The 13,154-nt window shown below is 37.0% G+C and overlaps 1 protein-coding gene across 2 annotated transcripts in view; it reads left to right on the top strand.

Annotated features, from left to right (window-relative positions):
* Positions 1 to 13,154, top strand: part of ZNF804B (zinc finger protein 804B) — a 225,752-nt gene that overhangs the window by 185,422 nt on the left and 27,176 nt on the right. For both annotated transcript variants that reach the window (XM_014248468.2, XM_088061880.1), the window contains exon 2: positions 11,950 to 12,093. In XM_014248468.2, coding sequence (XP_014103943.2) covers positions 11,950 to 12,093 — 144 coding nt within the window. The remainder of the gene's footprint in view (positions 1 to 11,949; positions 12,094 to 13,154) is intronic.

Raw genomic sequence — 13,154 nt, 5'->3', positions numbered from 1 at the left:
ATGCATGACTTTACACAAATCACTGAGTGTGGTCTCCAGATCCTCTTGTTCAATTCAGTGAATTCTCAATGTACTAGCGGACTGCATTGTTGCAGGAATCAGAGTTGTTTAATATCTTGAATTTGAAGGGGTCCAGAAGGATGATCAAGTCCAACTCCCTGCTCTTTTCAGGACTACAAGAAAATAAACTGTGACTGAGTTTCCAGATGAAAATTATGTTCCTTTGCTTCTGCTTTCATATATACAGTTACATAACCAAGTATCATTCCAGTGAAGCCAGTGGCAAACAACTGAGATTATATTCATGTTTTTTGTTTGTTGCATTTTAGTGAAAAACAGACATTTTACTATGTAGGTTTAAAATACTGGAAGGAAATGTCTCATCATTAATTCATTGAGTCATCTATTTTAATTAGATCAAGAGTTAGAGAGCTCATACACTTGTATTCATATTCATTAAAGAAATGCACCATTACCTAATAAGACTGTGCATTGTTTCATGACACAAGTAGTTAGACTAACAGGTTATAAAAATCAAAGTTAGGAACTACTTCTATTCACTTATGTTGCATTAAAATCATTAAATATTCAACACAGAATCACAGTTAAAAATAAAGAAGAATCCAGAGAGTCTGTAATGGATGTAAATTCAGTCATTTCTTTAAGACTTCCTTTGGAAATATGACACAGTAAGGCAAGAAATTTAATGATGATACTCTTGGAGCTGAGAACACCCCATTTATATCTATAATAGGTGGTGGTGAAGCCAGAAATATTCTTTCAAGTTGAGAGACACCAGCCTGTCTCATTTTTCTAAAATCAAGCACCTCTACATTGCCCTGTGTTCAGTAAATTCATGGGATTAATGGACACCCCAGGAGACCTCATTTTACAGCATCAAGCAGCAATCAGCTGCTTGAGTTGTTGTCTCAGGAAGCCTCAGTTCTCCACAGCAGCACTAGAAGTGCTCATTATGTCTGGGTACGACATTCCCAACCAAGCACTTGTGACAGAATTAGCTCCGTGTTATATAGTTTATTCATTTGAGGGAAGATGAGGATGGATCATCTTTTATTTGTTCAACAAAGTATCTGTTTAAGATCTTTTGTGTCCCAGACACTGACATTTTATTTTAAATTGCATGTTGCATTATGTAGTTCTGTTCCTAATAGTAGTAATCATACATGATGAATTCAAGAGCACAATAGATGTTTGCTATCAATTTTGTTACATATTAGTATTTTACTCAAAAAATACCACAGCAAGAAAAAAAATGTAGTCTTTTAAACAGCTATTTTCCTCTTCCACATCTCAATTTGGGGTTTGTTTTATTTTTTTCAAATATGTCTCTGCAAGACTGTGCTCACCCTCTCTTCTATTAATTTTAATAATCTCAGTAAATCCCCCTGGATCTAAATTGTATCTTCCTTTTTGGTTTTTTTTTTGTTTTCCCATTTATTGTGCTTGCTACAGCTGGATCTTATGGTCTCATTAGAATCAGTTTCAAAGCTTCCACTGAGCCCAGCCATGCTGGGCTGTGCTAGAGCCTGGGCTGGAGATGGACGCAGCTACAGCTGCGGTTTGTTACAGCTTCTGGGAAAGGGCTTCACCAAGATATGAGGATAGGGTGGAGCATTTTAGGCCTACATTTTTTGATAGCCCTTCATGCCCTTTTGCAACATGTCCTTAAGCTGGATAATAGCATAGAAAGAGAATGGTAAGTGGCACAAGGTGTCACAACTGATCGTGAGTCTGGGGGTTTTTCCACATCCTCATGAAGGCCAGGAATTTGCTCTAAATATTTATTTTTTATATATATATATATGTCAATAAGTAATCAAAAGTGTTGCAGACTTAGAGCTGATTAATGAAGATCACTACCAATTGTACAGCCTGGTAAACCCAGAAACTGGCAGGAAGGACCAGGATTCTCTCTCTGCTTTGGGTTGTAATGTGAAGGAAAGAAATGACCAGAAAAAAAGGAAGGCAAGAGATCAGAGACAAGTCATGCAGATCATCTGTAAATTGAACAGGATACCATGGGATGTAAAGATTCTGTTGTGTACCCCTGGAATGGTTGTACAGTGAACATGAAAACTGAAGAAAAACCTCTTGGCACTGGATACCAGGACTCCTTCCAGGCAGTTATTTCCTGCATCATGGGTGAAGAATATGGGATGACAGAGAGTTTAACTTTGGAAATTGCCATAAGGGTGCCATTAATCTACAAGCTGAGTGTCCAATTGTATTTAAAAATCAACTAATTTAAATTGCCATGTGTGCTTCAGGATGAGTTTCAAGCCAGAAGCACTTGGCTAAAACAGAGGTAGAAAAAGTCTCCCTCCCTTCCCTCCCTTCCCTCCCTCCTGTCCTCTGTTTCTGTCACACTCACATCATTCCTATCTCCCTCTCTCTCTCCCGCCCATGCATTATTTTCCAATCAGAATGCAAATATATTCTAATCCAAATGAGAAGATTCTTTTTTACTTTAGGTCAGGTGATATAATTGTAGCTTGTATAAAATTTCAGAGTTAGAAAAAAATGTATATAGAATATCATAACTTATATTAATGCATTTGGGGAGCTGCAGAAGAAGAAGGATATATGTGTGTGTAAAAAAATAAATTTAAAAAGTAAACTTTATTTTTCCATTTGGACTTCATAGAGCAATTTGGAATTCATTCTTTTTCCTTTGGATAACCTCAGGTGCTGAGAAAAACCAAAGCTTTCATTAATCAGTATTCTGGGCTTCTGTTGAAAATAATAATAATAAAAAAGAATATATGAAAAGCTAATGTGCAGAAATACCCTGATTTCTGGTTAAAAGCTTGTTCGCAAATTCTACACAATGAAACAATGATGCAGTATCTTATAGATTAATTTTAAGTGAAGGTGAACGGCATAAATATAATTCAAATGTATGATTAATGCTTACCCCGTAAGACATTTTCTGAAGTAGATTGCAAATATACATAATATAAGAAATAAATTGACCAAACTGGATTTACTAATAGTTTATTAATATTTTATCATAAAATTAAAAATTATCTTCTGTTGCTATGAGCAAAGAAACCCACTGATATTAGACATATTGCATCATTTATGATATTGAATAAGTCTACAGGAACTGGTTTTAATATTGTGGTATCTGCAAAGAGAGAGTCCAACAATGTTAAAAGAGAGAGATTTAAATGTTTAATGCAATTGTTATTAAAAAATATAAAATGCTATCTGATATGGTTAGTCTGTATTTTGTGAAAAAGGCACTTAATAAAAATGTTTCTAACAGCCATATACGAGTTTTGCGATAACTATTATTATGCTCATATCAAATGCTGTATTTCCTACACAATTTCCTAAACAATGATCAAAATCATCAGTTGCAAAGTGCTTTTAGCTAGCTCAAATATGAAAGACACTACATATAAGTTATATTCCACTGTGTTTTGTAGAAACCTTTAGGTCAAAATGTACAAAGATCTTAAAAAATGTCAAGTACATTTAATCTGAAAAGAAGTGACAGACAAAGAAATACATCAATCTATTAAATGCAGTGCTAGAACACTCATTGTACTCTAAAAATCGCAAGTGGAAAAGTGAGAATGGTAAGACATAAATGGAGGACTAACTCTTCAGATTAATTGATAATACCTCACTCATCAGAAAAGGAGTAAAAGAAATGATCATCTGAGAGGAGGAGAGAGAAAGTAGTATGAATCAGTGAACAAATTGAAGGAATTGACTTTGAATAGAAGGCAGACAAAAATGTCACAATCAGATTCACTAAAGGACTCACATTTGTGAAGAAAAGCAGGACTATATGGAAAAAGTGAATGATTTTTTTTTTCTTATCCATAACAGGAACAGTTATTCTGTCCAACTTCAAAAAACCATTTCTATTCTATCTACATTTTTCCACAGTCATATTGACATGTAAGATCAGTGAACCATATCTGCAGAGTAGCTGGAAATATATTGAGATCCTCTATAATTTTTTATCTTTTTAATCTTACCCATAAAGCTCTTAGAATTTTCTTTTAAATGCCTAGAGTATAATCCTAACTATAAGAAACCCACATCTGTTTCATTACCCCAGAAATTGTTTCAGCCTCTACCACCAGTAATTTTGACAGCTCTGATGCCCTTTGTGTTCTCAGGCTGTCCTTGAGTCATATTTATTCATCTTCTTAGGGCTGTTGCTCTAGTAACTGAATTGCAACAATTTTTTTTTCTTTCTTTAATGGCAGCATTTTTATTTTGAAATTGTTCTTTAATGACTTTATGCTTGGAAACTCTTCCAAAGCAATAAGTCAAATGTTAATGCTAGCATTAATATAGGGCATAGATTAACAATGAGACCCAGAGATAAAAATCAAGCAGCAAGACATTAATCATTAAGCAGATTTAGTGTAACTTTAGATTTTCCTAAATCTTCAAATCAAATTTAGTCAACCAAATCACATCACATATTCCCCTTCATAAATATATCATGCTTCATCTTTGAATGATACCTGCAACTTCAATATTGTCCTTAAGTCTTTTCCACTGATGATGAGAAACCTTATGGATTCCAGCCTAAATATATTGAAGGAGTTGTGTATATCATTTGGGCTTTATGCCTGAGTGTGTTTGCCACTCTATTTGGAGATAGTGTATTTTCTGTAATAAATTTAATTTATTTTTTAATCTGCATCTCAGTATTTGGTTAATACATGGGAGCCGATCCTTTTTAATGTTCTTGTACAACTGAGGGTTGTCCTCCCTCAGGTGCAGGACCTTACACTGGGCATTGTTGAGCCTCATGAGGGTCACATGCATCCAGTTGTTGAGCTTGTCCAGTTCTCTCTGGATGGCATCCCATCCCCCAGGCACATCAACCCCACCACTCAGCTTCTTGTCATCTGCAAACTCTCTGTAGGTGCACTTGACCCCACCCTGTCATCTGTGATGTTATTGAACAGCACTGGTCCTAATATGGACCTGTGGGGACACTACTCATCACACATCTCCATTTTACCCCTTGATTTTCTCAAACTGAACTTTGTTCCCATTTGTGTTATTTCCACTCTATTTTTAATATCCTCTTTAAGCTGGCTTTATCCTAGAACCCTTATTTCTGCACTGCGTGCAATTCCAGGCAGTTTTTTCCCAGTTGAATAAATTATGTTTTGATAATTATTCTGTCATGTTTTTAACCCCAGCTGAACACTATACTATGAAGAAAATTATCTCAGACAAAACCAGTATATACTATCTTTTAGATATATCCCTTTGCAATATAAAATTATGAAAATGTTCAAATTTGATTAATTGTATATTTTTCTAAGAATTAAATTGAATACACATGATTTTGTATGTAACTTACAGTTAGGTACCTAATTACCTTTGCAATTCAACTCTTGATCACATTTTCAGAAAATCTAATGCATGCAGCTCCCTCAACTCCACCAGTTTCTGAAAATGAGGAGAAAAATGTTGAATCACATTGGGATGTTTAAAAAATGCCCTCTATCTCTATAAAAAAAGGGTTTTAGTGGTTGTATGCTCCATTTATAATACGGAAAATATCAAAGTTTAACTCCTTTATAAAGTTACCAGGAGCAACCATGTGTCGTAGAAAAGATTTTTCTGAAGATCTGGATTGATCTTCTCATGTTCTTTGAATTCTTATGTGCCATAAGGTTTGTTCCAATCAGCAGTGATGATTTTGATAGTAAATAGATTAGGAGTTGGTTTATGTGTCCTATTAGTCCCAGCAGGGTTATACTCTGAGGGGCATGTAGGACCTGCTAAAAGCATTGCACTTCTCAGCATTCTAGTAGCAAATGGATGTGCATATGATTGAAAATGTTGCAGTAATTGCCTGAGTGTGAAAAATATGAAGATGCACTTATTTGCAGAAGTTAGGTGTTGACCTCTATGAGTCAGCTGAGAATGGCAGCATTTACTGCCTTTGAAGAAAAAATCCTTTGCAATAGATAGCTCTGTAAATCCTCACTGTAGATCCCACAGTGGCAGAAACTGTGCATTGAGTTTTCAAGGTGGACAATGGCAGAACATATGTGAGATAAATGAAAATGTTCTGCACTGCCAGCTATTGCAGCTGAACAGATCACTTGCTTTTTATTCCATCTCCACAGCTAAACTTCCCTAGGAAAGTCTTTAGGTAAGAGAACAGCCTTCTCCAGGGAGGGGGAAAAAAAAAAAAAGAGAGCTTTCAGGGAAAAGTTCATTAATTTCAACCAACCTGATGTTCAGTTACATATCTTAATATCAGGACATTTTTGTGGTACTCAAGTCTCACACTGCACACGAGTACTTTGATTACTTCCTGCATTCTATCACCTGCCTGCTGACTTTTAAAGATCTTTTAAAATCTATCTCACTCCAGCTGCAGAAGAAAACATAAAAATAACATAAAAATTATGTGCAAGTATCTCTAAAACTGGGGAATCTGGAAGGTGTGGTGAACGAGCACACAAAATGAAGGCTCTATGACTGTGCTTTCTACACATCTATGCACAGGTCCTGACCACTCAGAGATGTTCCATACCAATCTGGGCTGTTCTATAGATTTCCCTCAAAAATATTTTTTACAGGTACTCACATTAATGATCCAATGAAAATACAAATTACAGATTGAGGTCTAGTTTGCCTAATGTAGGCATGTAACTTACTTTTAAACCACTTATCCCTACACTTCTGCTCAAAGATTTCTCAAATAAGTCTATGTCTTTCTCAAATTGTGAGGAGCAAACTGTCTCAAAGGCTACATCTACACTTTGGTCTTCCCCAAAAAGCACATATAACCCAGGGCAAACTGTCCATATGTCCATATTGCCCTAAGTAAACTCCAGTCTGTCTGGTACTGTTAGGTGTAATTATTATATTTGTTTTTCTTTCAGTCTGTATGAAGAAGTGTAAGGGCTACATTAAATCATTGCTGTGGTAGTTTTGTGATATGATGCTGCATGTGTTTTTTATGGCATGCAAGTGTTGCTTTGTTTGAGAAAAATCATGTGGGTTTTTCATAAGACTATATAGGGCATGGAGAGGTTGGTGGTGTCTTACCCTTGCTGCCTGTAGAGTGTGGTCCCTGCACCAAATGTTATTCTGGAACTGCAATCATTTTTATCTCAAAGAGAACTCTGAAATGAAAAAGCCTGGGAATGAGCTATCACACATGGAGTGGGAATGACAGAGGGCCAGATTTTAGAAGCCAAGTCATTTGCTAGTGTAGCTGTACCAAATAGTATTTTAAATCTGACATTTCACCAATACTGAATCAAGTGGAATAATTACCCTCAGCATCTTACTTATAACATTACTATTAACACATCAGAATGTGGTTTGCCTTGACTTTCACTGTTGACTTTCATTTGATTTCTTTTCCACTCTAACTCTTGGATCTTTTCCCTTGTATTTGCATTTGCTCAGCTATTCCCAATCTTGCATCGATGAATGTGATTTTCCCCTCCAAAGTGCAGCACTTGACACACATCTTACTGCATTTTATCTTGCTGATTTAAGATCATATATGAAGATTATTACAGTAATTTTGAATCTTGGTCCTGGTCCCTAAAGTATTTGTATAGCTTATGCTGTTAATTAGTACCATTCATAGAATTAATACATTATCACAATTCATTTTGTCATCTAATTCACTAATGAAAATATGTTAAAAAGTCTTAGATGGAGATGGTAATCTGTATTTAATTCATGTGCTTATATTTGTCCTATTTCTCCTTTAACCTCTAGCCTGAGAACCCCCAAGAGGCACTTCAGTAGTTGCATAAGTATTTAAAACTTGCATTCATATACAATCTTGTTCACAAAATTATATTTAAGTTACAAAACTCTGATTGCTTATGTCCCTGAAGAGGGAGCAGTCTGTCACTTACTGAGCCCTGTATTAATATGAGTTAGCTGCTCTGTCACTAATTTTGCATTCCAATTTAGAAATAGGTAATCAAAAGCAGGGTAATGATGCTATATTTTTCTCATATTCTATTACAAGCACCAGGTATTTACTCCACTATATTTCTAGAAATCCATGGGTTTGTAGAAAATTGCCTCTGCAAGTTTTATTGTATCAAGTGACCTACTTTTCACCTCAGTCAGTTTGAACATAGCAGATATATTTACTATCAGTTACTCAGACAAGAAATGTGGTATTGTTTTGTCTAGATCAGCATCCTTTAATGGCCATGCAATCTATTAAATATCTATTACAGACTCTGGATTTAATAAATGGTATCTAATTGACTAGATGTCAGTGGCAACATTCAAGAAAACTCAGTTACATGGGATTTTTCATTGATTTTCCCTATATTAGAAAATGAAATGTCAGCTACCATTAATTGCATTTTCACAATATGAATCATACTGCAAAAGTAGCTTCTAAGTGAAAGCACTTCTAGCCTAACATGCTAGAGAAGTATTTTTTTAAAATTAATCCCATATATAAACAATTATTACAGTTATGCGTCTCTGTGGGTCAAATTGATGTGAATGCAATTACAATCTATAATACAGAACCATTTTTCAGACTTCTAGAAAAAATGCAGAGACATATTCTGCACTTGTTTATCCTTGTACACTGCACTGTCTGCATCCAGCACCACAGAAGTTGGTTAATCCATGGTTTCTAGGAGTTCTTACCTGCAAGGATGGCATCACCCCTTACATCAGCTTGCACCACTGTTGTCCACGACTCAAAGACAGAACTGCTAATTTATATTGTTTTATGAGTACACTCATCTACCCAGGCTGTGTGCCATTAGTAAGGAGGGTATGATCCAGAATAAAGTCTTTGAGACTGTGACACATATAATCCTTACCAGTGAAGGTCCACACTTCAAAATGTGTTTGTGCATCTTTCCTGCCTGCCTGTGTCTGCATTTGTGTGATCAGGCCTTCTTGATCATGTATGCTTTCTACAGGTGTAATTCCATACGTTTTCTTTCATGTGATCACATTCATCATGCCAGAATTGACCACTGGTTTGTACAATTCTACTGAGATGATATTAGAAGTCTGGATGTGAAAATTCATTTGACTAGGCACAGTTTACAGTAGTGCTAGAAGTTCTTATGTCTTTGTAGAGGAAGAAAAATCCATGACCTTTCTAAAGTATGTGATGTGGCATTCAATTTCCCTGCATCTGATCGATAAGTGAGCAGGAAGTTATATCTTTTGCCATGGCAGACAAGCATAATTAAGCAATAAGGCAATGGAGGTAGTTGTGATTATCTTAGGATGCACCTGGGAGCTGCCTTGTTGCTGTTTTAAAACATCTTTATGTGAAGGGAACTGTATTAATTTCTGCTGAGAAAGATAAAGTTGGCAGTTTGGAATGCTCATGAGCAGCAGTTTCAGTTGTGCTTTACAGACAGTAATGTGGTGTGCTCACCCCAAACAATTAGGCTTCTCCTTCACCAGGAGGAATGATGGAGCAGGTTGTAAACATTTAATTGACAGTTCAGACCAAGGGGAAAAAAAATAGAAAAAAAAGAAGCACAACCCCTCCCGCTGAACAATTATGCTTTGGCTGGCTTCCAGTGAGTGCAAAACTTACATTTTTACTAGTTTAAAATAAAAATATGTTGCCTCCAACACTTGACTTTCAGGGAAGACATCTCTGCATAATTAATACTATTGCATCCACATTCTAATTTATGCATTTTAATTATATCAAAGGCCTGGTGAATAATTAATGCTAGCAAAACAATGGGTCTGAAGCATAAGCTGAAAAGTATCACTTTTTAATGGGCTCTGTAAATTTAAATAACTAATGAAAGCTATTTAACTCTTTGATTGTGAGAATATTTCTCCCTGATACAATCAAGGATTAACTACCATAATTGAGCAGCCTCTCTAGTGGAGCAATGTTCGCTCATCTTAGTTGTTTTCTGAGTGTTCTATAGATAGCATATTGACCCACCTGAGCTATATGCTTGCAGGAGAGATTTATTTGCATGTTTCCCCTCTGAGAGGAACTGACATGTCATTGGTATCTTCTATAAGATGTGAAATCAAAATTCTGGGCACAGTATACCACTTTGACCTCCTGTCTTCAAGTAGGTCAGTTCATGCGAGTTTCATGGGGAGATTTAGAATTGAATCTAAAGAAATACACTATAGAATTTATTATCTTTGAGTTCAGCAATCTAAGAATTAAGGATGTAGGCCAAGTTAGTAATGTAGAGCCTTGCAGTGGTTGGAAAGAGATAGAACCTCTGGAGAATTTAATCTCATCCTAAAATGGGTTTTTGAAATAGATGGGATTAATAACCATTTGGCAGTGTCTAGCATTTTTCTGTTTCTTACAGAAGAAGCTTAGGATACTGTCTTACCCACACACCTGTCTTCTGGACAGCCGAGTTTAGATGAAGTTAATCTCAACAGCAAAGGCAGGCTCTAAAACCATGGTGTAAAGGAGACCTACTCGCACCAATCTGGGTATGTAAAGTCCAGGGTAAAACAGAAGGGCTCACAGCACAGAGCTGTGCAAAGTTCAGTGTCTCACACTGACAACCTGGCTGTCAGTTCGCCAAGTTGCTGGACTAGTTGCTTGGCCAAGTCTCAGATTTGAATCGTGTCACTCATTAAGCTCTTTCCCCTCTGAAGGGCTCAAAATGTCTGTTCATGTTCATTTGCCATACCCAAGCAGCAGCCTCCACCCAGCTCTGGTCCCTGGAGCTGTGCTGGGCAGGGTGATGTGCTAAGAGCAGGCTGTCCCAGATGTGCAGCGTGTCCTGCCTTTCCTCTGCTCTGGTTTGTCACTCAAAGAGCAGTGAAACATGTGGACAGCAGACAACAATGGCTGCATAGCATGGAAAGCCTGCCAGCAGAAAACACTCATTTCTTTAGAAGAGTAAAACGATGCAGCAAATGATGAATTACTGCAATCCCTGGCAATATATTACATACACTCAAGAAATATCAGCTTGTCAATATGAATATAAAATGAATAGCTTCTACCAACTTTTTTGTTCTTGTTTTCCATATCAGAAGTTTTCACTTCAATGCAAAATGTTTAGGGAAGTGTCATAATAATAACAGCATAATGAAGGGCTTTTAAAAGAAATAAAATTGATAAAGGCTGCTTCCAATTTTGCATATCAGGCCCTCTATTTAAGTGCATTAATTTGAATTCAGTAACTTTTGGCTCCTACGTTTGAAATTTTCTGGTTTTACCTAATATTATGTATTGAATTGAAGTATTTGACTCTCCATAGCACTCACTTATGTCACTGGGGAGAAATGGAAGTCAGCTATGTAGGAACTAATTGTGTTTTCCCTGTTTTCAGCTGTGTTTGCATGAGCCTGGACATGGGCTGGTGCTCTCCTCAGTGGCTGTGGCCTGTGTCAAGCAGGCAAGAGTTTCAGTTTGGTTAGGCTGGGTGGTGTGTCCCTTCATGCAGATGTTGGGAAGCACAGGCAAGAACAGAGAAGGCCTTTGCAGAGGTGGCTCTGCTCCAGGGAAATCTCAGCCAGCCATAGCAATCTGCTGCCTGGCCCCTGTGGATATTTCATAGAAGTCAGCAAGCGGAACACAAAAGGAAATCTGCCATAGTATCAGATTAAACCAGTTTATTTCTTGTGAGCAATAGTACCTGAAAGAGCAGGCAGATATTGAGGCAATCTGGAGCTGGTGACAGAGTTAACAGGCTGGCACTGGGGGCTTTCTTGTTCTTCACTGCTCAGCTTTCCTGCCCAGGAGCTAGGCAGTGTCCTGACAGTATTCCTCTGCACCCCAATCCTCTCTGCTTTTCTGACTGCAGAACTTACAGTGAGAAGTGAGAACGATTTCCCAAGAAACAGAACTCTTTTGTTGAATATGGTTTAAGACCAAAACCTCCTTAGCATGTCTGGGATGAAAAGAACTGCTGAAGCAGGAGTTCATGGTCTCAGGTGAAGCGCCTCCCTCTGCTTCTGCCTTTGCAGGACTACGCTGAGAAGGAGAAAGCTGCAGCTAAGGCCCTGGAGGATGTGAAGGCCAACTTCTACTGTGAACTATGTGACAAGCAGTACCACAAACACCAGGAATTTGACAACCACATCAATTCTTACGACCACGCTCACAAGCAGGTAAACCTGATAAATGTCTCACATGTTACGCCGGTCTCTCTGCTCTCCTCATTGATTCTGGGAGGTTTTTAAACTCACCCAAGTAGAAGACAATTCATCATTTGATGTTTTCACCTTTAACATGCTTCTTTCCATTAAAATAAAATTGAAAATGTTCATTTGTATCACAATTTCTTTTAAGCTACTCTGACTGAAAGACCTCCAGCTGTAGTTTTAGATATATGCTTAATACCAATGCCTGCATTTAATTTGATATATTTAAATGTAGAATTACTTGAAAACCAGAGTCAGGGGGAAAGACCATTTCCTCAAATGACCAGGTCCCTCTTTAGACCCTCCCAGTCACAGAAAAGCCTCTATTCTTCATGCTTCTATCAGAAGGCATATGACCACATTGTTTCAAGCTGGTTGTGCTGTTTCAAGGGCAGAAAAGAATTTGTCTATTTTTTTTTTTTTTTTAAAAAAAAAAGCATCTGTTTCTGGAATTTAAATCTGTCTTATAATGTTTCTCAGGTGAAATATATTTTGCCTTGCATGCAGAACATGATATAAAATAGTCCCTAATGAGATGCTGGATTCCTGGAAAAAGATAATAAATACTAATTTTTTATCACTTTCTTGGTATCAATTTCATCACATTTGTATGTGGTAGGTTTATTCTACCCATATGTGCCTATTAACTTTATTTCCTGCATCTCGATTTTCCTCCAATTTTAGCAAAATCCATATTTCAGTTGGCAATATGGAAGGAAAATGCAAATAACTCATATAAACACTTCAGAATTTAAAGAAAATGGTTTGAGAAGTCCAGGAGTGAACATTTCTGAGCCTCTGAAGTGAGGGATCACATCTGCTGACCCGGCCTGCTAAGCACATGTAACTAGATTCCATAGATGGATCTTTTTCTCCTGTACTTCTGCTGGTGCTTGCATTTGAGTGCTCATGTATTGCGTGCATCCAAACTGCCAGGGAATTAGCTGTCCTCTGTGTGATTACACTTGTGGGTTCACAGGGGTCAGGAGCTACCTCAAAAACATGTGAAACCATTAGAAGTTGTAGTT

Source organism: Pseudopodoces humilis, chromosome 1 (genome assembly GCF_049639895.1).
Source record: "Pseudopodoces humilis isolate 2021_Gansu_Grassland_sample_001 chromosome 1, ASM4963989v1, whole genome shotgun sequence".
NCBI lineage: Eukaryota > Metazoa > Chordata > Aves > Passeriformes > Paridae > Pseudopodoces > Pseudopodoces humilis.
This window is presented reverse-complemented; position numbering and strand designations above follow the sequence as displayed.